Genomic DNA, 12,673 nt, shown 5'->3' with positions numbered 1-12,673 from the left:
AATGGAAACCGAGGACGCCCATCTCAGGAACGACCAAGCCATTTGGTCGTGGGAGGAGCCAGCATTCGTAGTGCACTGGTCCCCCTCATATGCCAGGACACCAACCGGGCACCCTAGGGGGCACTACAGTGGACTTCACAAATTGCTCCCAGGTGCATAGCTCCCTTACCTTGGGTGCTGAGCCCCTCAAAAACCCACTCCCCACAACTGTACACCACTACCATAGCCCTAAGGGGTGAAGGGGGGCACCTACACGTGGGTACAGTGGGTTTCTGGTGGGTTTTGGAGGGCTCACATTTACCACCACAAGTGTAACAGGTAGGGGGAGGATGGGCCTGGGTCCGCCTGTCTGAAGTGCACTGCACCCACTAAAACTGCTCCAGGGCCCTGCATACTGCTGTCATGGAGCTGGGTATAACATTTGAGGCTGGCACAGAGGCTGGCAAAAAAAAAATTTTAAGGTTTTTTTTTTTTTTAGGGTGGGAGGGGGTTGGTGACCACTGGGGGAATAAGGGGAGGTCATCCCCGATTTCTTCCGGTGGTCATCTGGTCAGTTCGGGCACCTTTTTGAGGCTTGGTCGCAAGAAAAAATGGACCAAGTAAAGTCGGCTAAGTGCTCATCAGGGACGCCCTTCTTTTTTCCATTATCGGCCGAGGATGCCCATGTGTTAGGCACGCCCCAGTCCCGCCTTCGCTACGCTGCCAACATGCCCCCGGGAACTTTGGTTGTCCCTGTGATGGAAAGCAATTGAGGGCACCCAAAATCGGCTTTTGATTATGCCGATGTGGGCGACCTTGAGAGAAGGACACCCATCTCCCGATTTGTGTCGGAAGATGGGCGCCCTTCTCTTTCGAAAATAAGCCTGCAAATGCACTGGTACCCGAGATGCGCTAGCACCAAGAGGAGTGCTCCACCTCTATAGAAGAGGTGTCAATGCGCCAGTCTCCGTATAGTCAGGTCCCTATGCTGAGGAGTCTGATTGGGAATGATCCTGAGATTCAGAGGTAGATCCACATTATTTCTCAGAGGAGGAGTCATATTGTCACGCTTTCACAGCAGGAAACTGGGTTGTGAGCCCTTGGGCCACTGCCGAGGAGCGGCAGGCAAAACCACCCCACACCAGAGGCAAGGCAGAACTCTGATAAAGAGTTAGGCTTCACCTGCACTTGACCACCTTTCACCAGGAGTTGAGCCGCTGGCTGATGGCGGCTGGCAGGACAGGGCTGGATAAAAGCTAGGCAGCACAGGGACTGAGGGTCAGAGAGAAAAGGAAAGAACATGGGAGGCAAGGCAGGGAACTGGGCCAGGACTCACAGATAGACAACACAACAAAAGGCAGGGAATGGACAAGCTAGGAGACAGAAACTGGAAGCTGCAAACAGCCACTAAGACAGGAAACAACCACTGACAAACAAGGGAAAAACTAAAAGCTGCAAGCAGCCACTAAAGACAGACAACACAGACACCTAAGCATTACACAAAGAACTGCAAACAAGGAACAAGACTAAGAAACAACCAAACCCTAAACTAAACACAGACTAACTAAAAACAGACAAGAATTTCAGGCAAGAACTAGACTGAGCAGAAGTGCAAACAGCACCCCAACAAACCTCAGGGCCTTAGGCGATGCAAAGGCAAGTTCCAAAGGGCTAATAAGCCTAGCAGCAGCTGAGGCTCAAGCTGCAGCAAATCACCAGGCAACTACGGGTGCTGGTAGGCCCAAACAAAACAAGCAAGTCTGGCAGCCCGGAAGATCCGGACCGGGCCGAAATCCGGAACGGGTGACAGCAACCAGACAGTCCACCGCAGCCACCAGGTCCGGCCACCAGGCGGCGAGAAGAAGGAGAGGATGAGACATGGGCACAACCGTGACACATATGGACTTCCCTCTGATCCCTCTTCTCCTCAAGAGTGATGAAAATCTCCTCCTGAGGGGCTCTCTTTCACGGTTTTTTTAAGGGAGATGGTGGCCGCCGCCCATTTAAGTTGGAGATGGAGAGAGAGCCCAGAGCTGAGGTATTGACTGTTCTGGGCTACGTCACCTCTTAATGAATGAGTCACTGTTCCATTGCACCCCATCCTCTCTCAGTGCAAGTTATACCCAAGAAGGTGGATACGCAATACTGTATCCATAAGGCTCCTGGATTCAAGAAGGCTTCCGGATTTGAGAAGGCACAGTTGATCAAAAGCACGTTGCAGGAAGGAGTGACAGAGTTAATACGCTTAACTATTCAGGTGTTGGAGCTATTAGGGTTTGTCAGCAACTACCCCAAGTCCCACATTATTTATTCCCACTTTCATCTGGTTCACCATATGGAGTACATAAAAGTCCTGTGGGACACAGTGCAGGCTTGGTCTTTTCTTCCACAAATGTGGGCAGATACTTTAATATCACTCGCCTTGCAGGTCTGCAGCAGCAAGCAGGTTTCCGTTCGTGAAATGTTGAGATTAATGGACCAAATGAGCTCGACTGTGCATGTCACTCCCATGGCATGTCTCCACTTGAGAGAGTCTCAATGGACTCCCAGTGATCTCAGGCGATGGGAAATCTAGTGAATGCAATCCAGAGTTGGCATGCGACCTTCTCTGGTGGACGATTCAATCCAGTTTTACTCTGGGACTACCATTCCAAATTCCACCACCTTGAAAGGTGTTGACAGCCTGGTATGGGGGGGCTCATGTAGATGGCTTCACTCTCAGGGTCTGTAGTCTGCTCACGTGACTCAGTTTCACATCAACCTCCTTGAGCTCAGGGCAACCTGGAATGCTGTAAAGACTTTCAGAGATTGACTGCTGAATCAAATTATTCTCATCTAAACACACAACCAGGTTGCAATGTTCTATGCAAACAAGGGGGGGGGGGGGGGGTACAGGATCCTATCCCTTGTGTCAAGAGGCAGTGGAGATGTGGCAGTGGGCCCTCTGTCAAGGCATGGACCTCCACGCTACATACCTGCCCACGATTTGGGTTTCTGCAGGTACTTGTGACCTGGCTTGGACACTTTTTGGAAACAGGATACTGGGCTAGATGGACCATTAGTCTGACCCAGTATGACTACTCTTATGCTCTTTGCCTTGTGGACAGACTGAACAAGGTACTGCAACCAAACAAGTGTTCTCTTAATATAGGCATAGCAAGATCTTCCGATCGTAGGGCATCCCCTTGGTGGGTCTTTTTGCCACTCATCTCTACAACAAAGCCCCCTCAGTTCTGCTCCAGGCTTGGATCACATGGCAGACTAGTGTCAGATGCCTTTCTTCTTCATTTGGGGGAGGGGCTTCTGTATGCATATCCCCGAATACCACTCATAGAGAAAATTTTGCTTGGGGCCGGCTAAATTTCAACATTTAGGTCAAATGTTGAGATTGCCGGGTTTAAAGATGGCTGGCTTCGGTTTTCGGCTATAATGGAAACTGGGCCCGGCCATCTCAAACCCGGCAAGGTATTTGGTCGTGGGAGGAGCCAGCATTTGTAGTACACTGGTCCCCCTGACATGCCAGGACACCAACCGGGCACCCTAGGGGGCACTGCAGTGGACTTCAAAAATTGGTCCCAGGTGCATAGCTCCCTTACCTTGGGTGCTGAGCCCCCAAAATCCCCCCCAAAACCCACTCCCCACAACACTAGACCACTACCATAGCCCTAAGGGGTGAAGGGGGGCACCTACTTGTGGGTACAGTGGGTTTGGGGGGGGGTTGGAGGGCTCCCATTTACCACCACAAGTGTAACAGGTACGGGGGGGGGGGGGCCTGGGTCCACCTGCCTGAAGTGCACTGAACCCACAAAAAACTGCTCCAGGTACCTGTATACTGCTGTCAGGGAGCTGGGTATGACATTTCAGGCTGGCATAGAGGCTGACAAAAAAAATGTTTAAAAAAATTTTTTGGGGGTGGGAGGGGGTTGATGACCACTGGGGGAGTAAGGGGAGGTGATCCCCAATTCCCTCCGGTGGTCATCTGGTCAATTGGGGCACTTTTTTGAGGCTTGGTCGTAAAAATAAATGGACCAAGTGAATCCGGCGAAATGCTCATCAGAGCTGGCCATCTTTTTTTCCATTATCGGGCGAAGCTGGCCATCTCATAACCACGCCCACGTCCCGCTCCTGTCCTGCTTTCTGTACCCTGCCGAAACGCCCCCTTGAAGTTTGGCCAGCTCCGCGACGGAAAGCAGTTGGCGCCAGCCAAAATCAGCTTTAGATTATATCGATTTGGCCGGCTTCAGGAGATGGCCGGCCTCTCCTGATTTGTGTCAGAAGATGGCCGGCGATCTCTTTCGAGAATAAACTGGTCAATCTCATCATTAGCGAGGGAATGTCCTTCGGGAAACCTGCCTTAGTATCACTCACTTCTTCACAATATATATGAAGCAAAGTTTGATATTTTAACATAGGATGTCCAATTTTTGTGTTTTTATAGTATCATTTTGGAAGGGGTGGAATTGGATGATCATCATTGTGTTTTAATTATCAAATTGTTAGGAGAGAAGAGGGACTAGGGTTCTGAAAGTTAATTGAGGGGGGTGAGGCTGAAAGGTTGACTAGGGAGCCAATTACTCTTGCACTGGCTCCAAGAGTCAAAAAGATAGGGAGATGTTCTCTTCTTTCTTTTATCCCTGCAGGGGCACCAACACTATATTTACCTGTAGGTGTTTTGAGGAAGCCTTCTGGATTACAGGAGAAGAGGGTAATAGGTCTTTTCCCTTTTGTTGTTGAATTTTTGACCAAATCAGAACTGGAGACTTTTTCTCTTTTGTTTGGGGAAGATGACTTGACAAAAGGATAAAGAACATCCTGCTTTGAAGTTTTCAAGGGGGGGTTGTTAAGCTGAAGTAAAAAGTAACAAGTAAAAGAATAGTTAAATAAAGGAAGGTGGAGGTTCTTTTGGATTTATGATGGCAGTAACTGTTTGATATCCAATTTGGAACTTAATTTCAGTTGTTGATAAGGGGACTTGGGCGCACGAGTTTGGTGTTTAGAGATCTACAAACCCTTCAGCCTTTATGATTATTTGAGCATTTACACCATGTCTTTGGCACATCACTCTTCCCTCTAAGCTGAGCGGGAGTCCTCCTACTGCATTGTTCCCAGTGTAGGGTGACACTTCAATATTGTGTTTTCTATCACTATGAACAAGCAGGTTCTCTGGAGTCCTGCAGAGCTTGCCCGACCCTCACAATTGAAAATGTGATAGTGAAACAGCACCCCCCACCCCCCCGCGCAGGTTATGCACACGCCTAAATGCAGCACCTTTTGTGTGTAACTGATAGTGGGCTCCTTTTACTAAGCAGCGGTAAGCTCAACGCAAGCTTACTGCTCCTCCCAAAAGCTGTGAAAACAATGCACGACCACCTGAACTTCAGGAAATCACTAAACACCAACCTCTTCAAAATGGCCTACCCCAGCGACCCCACGTAAACCTCTTCACCCAGCAACACAGCATACTGGACAACACGCAATCTTCATCCCTTGCGACCCTCCACTTATAACTCATATGATCACTATACAACCTATTGTGGATTAAAAACTGGTTGAAGGATAGGAAAAGAGAGTGGGGTTAAATGGGCAGTATTCACAATGGAGAAGGGTAGTTAGTGGGGTTCCTCAGGGGTCTGTGCTAGGACCGCTGCTTTTTAATATATTTATAAATGATTTAGAGATGGGAGTAACTAGCGAGGTAATTAAATTTGCTGATGACACAAAGTTATTCAAAGTCGTTAACTCGTGACAGGATTGTGAAAAATTACAGAAGGACCTTACGAGACTGGGAGACTGGGTGGCTAGATGGCAGATGACGTTTAATGTGAGCAAGTGCAAGGTGATGCATGTGGGAAAAAAGAACCCGAATTATAGCTACGTCATGCAAGGTTCCACGTTAGGAGTTGCGGACCAAGAAAGGGATCTGGGTTTCGTCGTCGATAATACACTGAAACCTTCTGCTCAGTGTGCTGCTGCGGCTCGGTAAGCGAATAGAATGTTGGGTATTATTAGGAAAGGTATGGAAAACAGGTGTAAGGATGTTATAATGCCGTTATATCGCTCCATGGTGCGACTGCACCTTGAGTATTGTGTTCAGTTCTGGTCGCCGCATCTCAAGAAAGATATAGTGGAATTGGAAAAGGTGCAGCGAAGGGCAACTAAAATGATAGCGGGGATGGGACGACTTCCCTATGAAGAAAGACTAAGGAGGCTAGGGCTTTTCAGCTTGGAGAAGAGACGGCTGAGGGGAGACATGATAGAGGTATATAAAATAATGAGTGGAGTGGAACAGGTGGATGTGAAGCGTCTGTTCACACTTTCCAAAAATACTAGGACTAGGGGGCATGCGATGAAACTACAGTGTAGTAAATTTAAAACAATCGGAGAAAATCTTTCTTCACCCAACGCGTAATTAAACTCTGGAATTCGTTGCCGGAGAACGTGGTGAAGGCGGTTAGCTTGGCAGAGTTTAAAAGGGGTTAGACGGTTTCCTAAAGGACAAGTCCATAAACCGCTACTAAATGGACTTGGGAAAAATCCACAATTCCGGGAATAACATGTATAGAATGTTTGTACATTTGGGAAGCTTGCCAGGTGCCCTTGGCCTGGATTGGCCGCTGTCGTGGACAGGATGCTGGGCTCGATGGACCCTTGGTCTTTTCCCAGTGTGGCATTACTTATGTACTTAATCTTGTATCTGTTATCAACCGACTGGTCAAACGCCTTGACGGTACTATGTAAGCCACATTGAGCCTGCAAATAGGTGGGAAAATGAGGGGTACAAATGCAATAACTAAATAAATAAATATACAGGAAGTACCGCCAGGCTACCGTAGCAGCCCGGGGGTACTTCCCACCCCTAGCGTGCCATCATTTCCGGTGCTACAAACATTTATTTATTTTTGTGTTCCCGGAGTGCACCCGGCGGTAATCGGGCAGTGCCGTGGGCTGCCCGGTTACCGCCGGGTTAACGCAGGAGCCCTCATCGCTGCCTCAGTGGGTGGCTGTAAGGGCTCCCCTCCCCCCCCCCCCCCCCCCCCCCCCCCGAAATGGCCATGTGGCAAGTGCTTTACTTGTCACACGGACATTTCCTGCAGGAAGGCGAGACTTCCCTTTTACCAGCTGCAGTAAAAGGGGGCCTCGTTTCGCTTGTAAAATATGTGCTGACGCCAGCACCAACTCCCTTTTGCTGCAGCTTGGTAAAAGGGGTCCACTATTCTATAAAGTGCACGCTAGAATAGTCAGAACACCCATGCCCTTTTCACGTGAACACCCCTTGTGCAGTTAAACACTAGAAAATTTACACGCACAATTTACAGAATAGGGTCATAACTTACGTGTATACCTATAAATTAGTGTCAATTAGTGCTGTTTATCCTGTTTGTCTGTCCTAGTTAGATTGTAAGCTTTGTCGAGCAGGGACTGTCTCTTCATGTTCAAGTGTACAGCGCTGCATAAGTCTAGTAGCACTATAGAAATGATAAGTAGTAGTAGTAGTAGTCTTTGAGATTCCAGAATCTTGCTACTCTTTAGGATTCTGCATGGAATCTTGCTACTCTTTGTCCTTATCCCTTATTTGTCCTGTTTGTCTGTCCTGATTAGATTGTAAGCTCTGTCGAGCAGGGACTGTCTCTTCATGTTCAAGTGTACAGCGCTGCGTACATCTAGTAGCGCTATAGAAATGATAAGTAGTAGTAGTAGTAGTAGTACTACCCCTCTCCTCAAGACCCTTCACTGGCTCCCTATCCGTTTTTGCATCCTGTTCAAACTTCTTCTACTAACCTATAAATGTACTCACTCTGCTGCTCCCCAGTATCTCTCCACACTCGTCCTTCCCTACACCCCTTCCCGTGCACTCCGCTCCATGGATAAATCCTTCTTATCTGTTCCCTTCTCCACTACTGCCAACTCCAGACTTCGCGCCTTCTGTCTCGCTGCACCCTACGCCTGGAATAAACTTCCTGAGCCCCTACGTCTTGCCCCATCCTTGGCCACCTTTAAATCTAGACTGAAAGCCCACCTCTTTAACATTGCTTTTGACTCGTAACCACTTGTAACCACTCGCCTCCACCTACCCTCCTCTCTTCCTTCCTGTTCACATTAATTGATTTGATTTGCTTACTTTATTTATTTTTTGTCTATTAGATTGTAAGCTCTTTGAGCAGGGACTGTCTTTCTTCTATGTTTGTGCAGCGCTGCGTATGCCTTGTAGCGCTATAGAAATGCTAAATAGTAGTAGTAGTAGTCTTTGGGATTCTGGAATCTTGCTGCTTTGTCCTTATCCATTATTTGTCCTGTTTGTCTGTCCTGATTAGATTGCAAGCTCTGTCGAGCAGGGACTGTCTCTTCATGTTCAAGTGTACAGTGCTGCGTACGTCTAGTAGCGCTATAGAAATGATAAGTAGTAGTAGTAGTAGCTTTGGGATTCCGGAATCTTGCTATTCTTTGGGATTCTGGAATCTTGCTACCCTTTGTCCTTATCCCTTATTTGTGCTGTTTGTCTGTCCTAATTAGATTGTAAGCTCTGTCGAGCAGGGACTGTCTCTTCATGTTCAAGTGTACATCGCTGCGTACGTCTAGTAGCACTATAGAAATGATAAGTAGTAGTAGCTGTTTAATTATTGACAGTTATTGCCAATCAGTGGCCAATTAATTAAGTTACATGTCAGTGGTACTATTCTCTAGTGGACGCCATTTGTAGAATTAGAGGTTAGTGTACTGGTGGCAGCCTGGCGCCGAGGCTAAAGAGAAAGAAAAGGTTTGTACCCAACTGGTGCACAAGCAGAGGAAACAAGATATCCAAACAGGTTGTATTCAAGGATTTTAGGTATGAAGAGGGACTAGGAAATCTTTGAGCCCATTCCCAAAGGAGTGCTGTAGTACAGATGAGGGATCCTGAGAGAGAAAGTATGTGGTACATCATTATAATGCTGGAAATCTATACAGTTCTCTCTTAGGAAGTGTGTTTTGTGTGGTCACAACTGGAGAGGATTTTGCTTTAGTAAACCAAACTTTGTTGGAACATCAGCATTTTTGTTTTGTCCTATTTTCTAACCACCTAAAGCTTTGCTGTCTCCCTGTTCAGTATGAAGGTCCCTGGACTTCAACAAGTTGTGTCATAGCTCTGCAATCACAGCTTGACCCCTCTCAAGTGAGGACAACTGGAGAATAAAAAAAATAAACAAGTGAAGCAAACTAGTATTTCAAAAAATTAAGCCAGAAAAAAAAAGCTAAAAATTAAAAGTTTCAATGATTCCATCATTTTTCTGACTGACCCGTGGGTTTTCTAAACATATTTTCACCCCCAGAGTTAGGATTATTTTCCATCCTAGTCTCCATTTGCAAACAGTATATTTAATTTTGTTCTTAATTTCTCTTTCTTCACTACCCTAGCTGCAAAGGACTCAAGTACAAATCAATCTATGCATCCAGCTTCTCCTATATAAGCACGCAACTCTGGAATGCACTACCAAAAGCAGTGAAAACAACGTACGGCCACCTTAACTTCCGGAAATGACTAAAGACCAACCTGCTCGAAAAGGCATACCCTACTGACCCAACTTAATGTGCGTGAACCCTGCAACACAACAAAAACAAAGCTCGTAATGAACACTATATAACTCTTCTTCTCGATTCCCTAATGTGTCTTAACACATGAATCTCATTCAACCATAACATCACTTTGTATTTGTTTCATCACCGGAGGTGGCTAACGCCTCACGGTAGTATGTAAGCCACATTGAGCCTGCAAATAGATGGGAAAATGTGGGTACAAATGTAATTAATAAATAAACATAAAAACATTTTTTGTTCTTTTTGATATGTGAAACATACAACGTACACATTTTGCAAGAAGCAAACACACTTTATTGAGGTGTTTCCACAATTCAGTAACAGTGACATAGCAAACTTCTGCCTGGAGGAACTACATTAACAAGTTCCTTTCTTTTTGTGAACAGTGTGCGACCTTGTTTTCAAAAGAAACAAAACATCAATCACAATAGTGCAACAGGGTACAGTATATTTTAAGCAAGAAGGTGGGGGGAAGGTGGTTATCCCTTTAAAATTCCCACTCCAGTTCATGAAAACAAAAAGCAACAAACCCTTCACTACACTTCTCCTCTGCCAGATACAGGACAGTAAACAAGGGCATTTGGCTAGGTTCTAGGAGCAGTAAGTTTTGACAGAATCCCATTTGCAACCTAGTTATCCTACCTCTGAAAGTGACCAGCATTGAATGCTTGGAGGGAGGGTGTAAGAAACAGGGCAGGTGCGCAGTTGGCCGTCCACTGTAATCCCACTTTCATGTTTACAAGACTAAGAAACATACTGGGCCCCCACTGGCACATTTTGGTGAGCTGTACCTCAGCACACTGGTTTCCTAAAGTGGCTGGTTTGAAGTCCATTCAAGTACAAAATGAGAGGCTGTTTGGCATGTGCTCATATTTCCTGCAGGACTCTTAGCAAAGTCTCATCACCACACTGTGAAATGCATTAAAGGTGATTCTGTAACCATGAAATATAATACCCTCTGCCATGTGCACCGATACAGCCAGGAAATGCTGATTTGAAGTCCATAGCTACATCCTCGACCTACATGCTCTTCTGTAGAGTTATACTGTCGACCGCTGTCCGAGATGCCAGAGATGCTAGCTGTTGGTAAAAAAAACAAGCAAAAAAAATAAGATGGCAAATCTTTGGGGAATGGAGGCTCTGCTTTGGCCCATGTTCTTAGTGCAAATGCAGTGGTCAGGAGTCGGGTGATTTTGGCGCTTTGTATTCACTTTCCTGTGCCACTCAGGACTTCTGCATAAGTTGCATCTGACTGCCAATACCTATAGCACCACAGAGAGTTAAGAGTGGCTCCTGCAACATCACTTGTTTCTCAAGCACAGAGTAACAATCCCCAAAGATTTGGGGAAAGCCTCTGTAAACGCACAGAATTCTTGACCCAGCTGGAGAGCAAAGTTAACACGTGGCCTGCCTGATCTGAAAGAAACCAGATGAATGTCATTAAAATATAGTCCTGAAGATTCCTGATGTGGGATCCCATGGTACTTACAGGGGTGAATATGGCATAATAAACCCCAGCTGTGCACACCACTTTATGTGATCTTCAGTCAAGACACACAGCAACAGATTCTGAGCCCCAGGTGCTAGAGTGAGGTTTGACTGTAAATAACAACTTTCTGTTGTCAGTGGCCTCCATTCTGCGGTCCCTGAGTATTCTTGGTGGAAGAAGACCTGGAGATGTTCAGCCTACACAGTTTGATCTCAGACGCCACAGAACCTATTCTGGCCTTCTTCAGCTCCGGACCACACGAACGATATGCTGCAAAGACGTGGAACAGGTCGGAATTGTTGCTGCAGCATAAAGATCCCCTGACTTTTCATGTTACAGGTGAGGTATTGGTAGTAGAGGTTTATACCCAGCCAGGTTTCTTCTCAGAGGAATTCTGTTAACAAGGCAGTGTCTGCAGTACACGCAGAGCATCTGTATAGGCTATTCTTGGAAACTTGCATTCTAAAGAGCTGCAATTACATCAGATTGTACTCACTGTATGTAAACATTAATTTCAAGATTCAGACATGTATCAGCATGCATTAACAATCTCCGCACATAAAAAAATGCCCTTCTCTGCCGTTTCAGCGACTAATATAGTACAGTGTGACATTTCATTACAAAAAAGCAGTGAAAGAACAAGTATGCCTCCGTTTCCAGTTCTTGATTTTAATAAATAATCTTTCATTTCATGAAAATATTTTTTTTTTCCTTTAATTAAAAAATATGGCACCTGCAGTGTGTCTGACATATAAAATCCACGAAGGCATCAAAGGGCTCGGGTGAATCAGGTGGAAATCTTTGCCAGTCATCCAAAAAACGACACTCAGGGGCTCAGCACAAGCAAAATCTTTAAACTTAGAATAATGATGACATTTTTCTTGAGATGAAGGTTATCAATAGAAATCAAACAAAATAAAACATGGAAAAGAAAATAAGATGATACCTTTTTTATTGGACATAACTTAATACATTTCTTGATTAGCTTTCGAAGGTTGCCCTTCTTCGTCAGATCGGAAATAAGCAAATGTGCTAGCTGACAGTGTATATAAGTGAAAACATTCAAGCATTACTATGACAGTCTGACAGGGTGGGAGGATGGGGGTGGGTAGGAGGTATGCATGGGGACATCAAAGCATATCATTGATATTCTAACAGGATGGGTGTGGATAGGTGAGGGGTGGAGAGAAATACAGCTTTAAGGTTTATAATGGGCTAGGAACCCCAGATCCTTGTTAAGTCCTTTCTGTTGGGTGTTAAAATATTCAATCATTCTGACTTCAAAGGTCTTACGTTCTTGTATGGTTTTAAAGTTACCTTTGAGGATTCTCACTGTGAAGTCACTGGTACAGTGTCCTGGTCCTATAAAATGTTGACCAACAGGCGTGGGAACCCTGCTGGCACCCTCCCCTCACCTATCCACACCCACCCTGTTAGAATATCAATGATATGCTTTGATGTCCCCATGCATACTTCCTACCCACCCCCCTCCTCCCACCCTGTCAGACTGTCATAGTAATGCTTGAATGTTTTCACTTATATACACTGTCAGCTAGCACATTTGCTTATTTCCGATCTGAGGAAGAAGGGCAACCTTCGAAAGCTAATCAAGAAATGTATTAAGTTATGTCCAAT

The 12,673-nt window shown here is 45.8% G+C and overlaps 1 protein-coding gene across 1 annotated transcript in view; it reads right to left on the bottom strand.

The window, feature by feature from the left end:
- Window positions 1-12,673, bottom strand: part of STON2 (stonin 2) — a 257,064-nt gene that overhangs the window by 80,001 nt on the left and 164,390 nt on the right. Inside the window, exons 9-10 of the mRNA XM_030213724.1 lie at window positions 11,240-11,340; window positions 10,574-10,629 (exon numbers count right to left, since the gene is read on the bottom strand). Coding sequence (XP_030069584.1) covers window positions 10,574-10,629; window positions 11,240-11,340 — 157 coding nt within the window. The remainder of the gene's footprint in view (window positions 1-10,573; window positions 10,630-11,239; window positions 11,341-12,673) is intronic.

The sequence above is a fragment of the Microcaecilia unicolor genome, chromosome 9 (genome assembly GCF_901765095.1).
Source record: "Microcaecilia unicolor chromosome 9, aMicUni1.1, whole genome shotgun sequence".
Taxonomy (NCBI): domain Eukaryota; kingdom Metazoa; phylum Chordata; class Amphibia; order Gymnophiona; family Siphonopidae; genus Microcaecilia; species Microcaecilia unicolor.
Note: the sequence above shows the minus strand (reverse complement) of the source record. Positions and strands in the feature narration are given on the sequence as shown.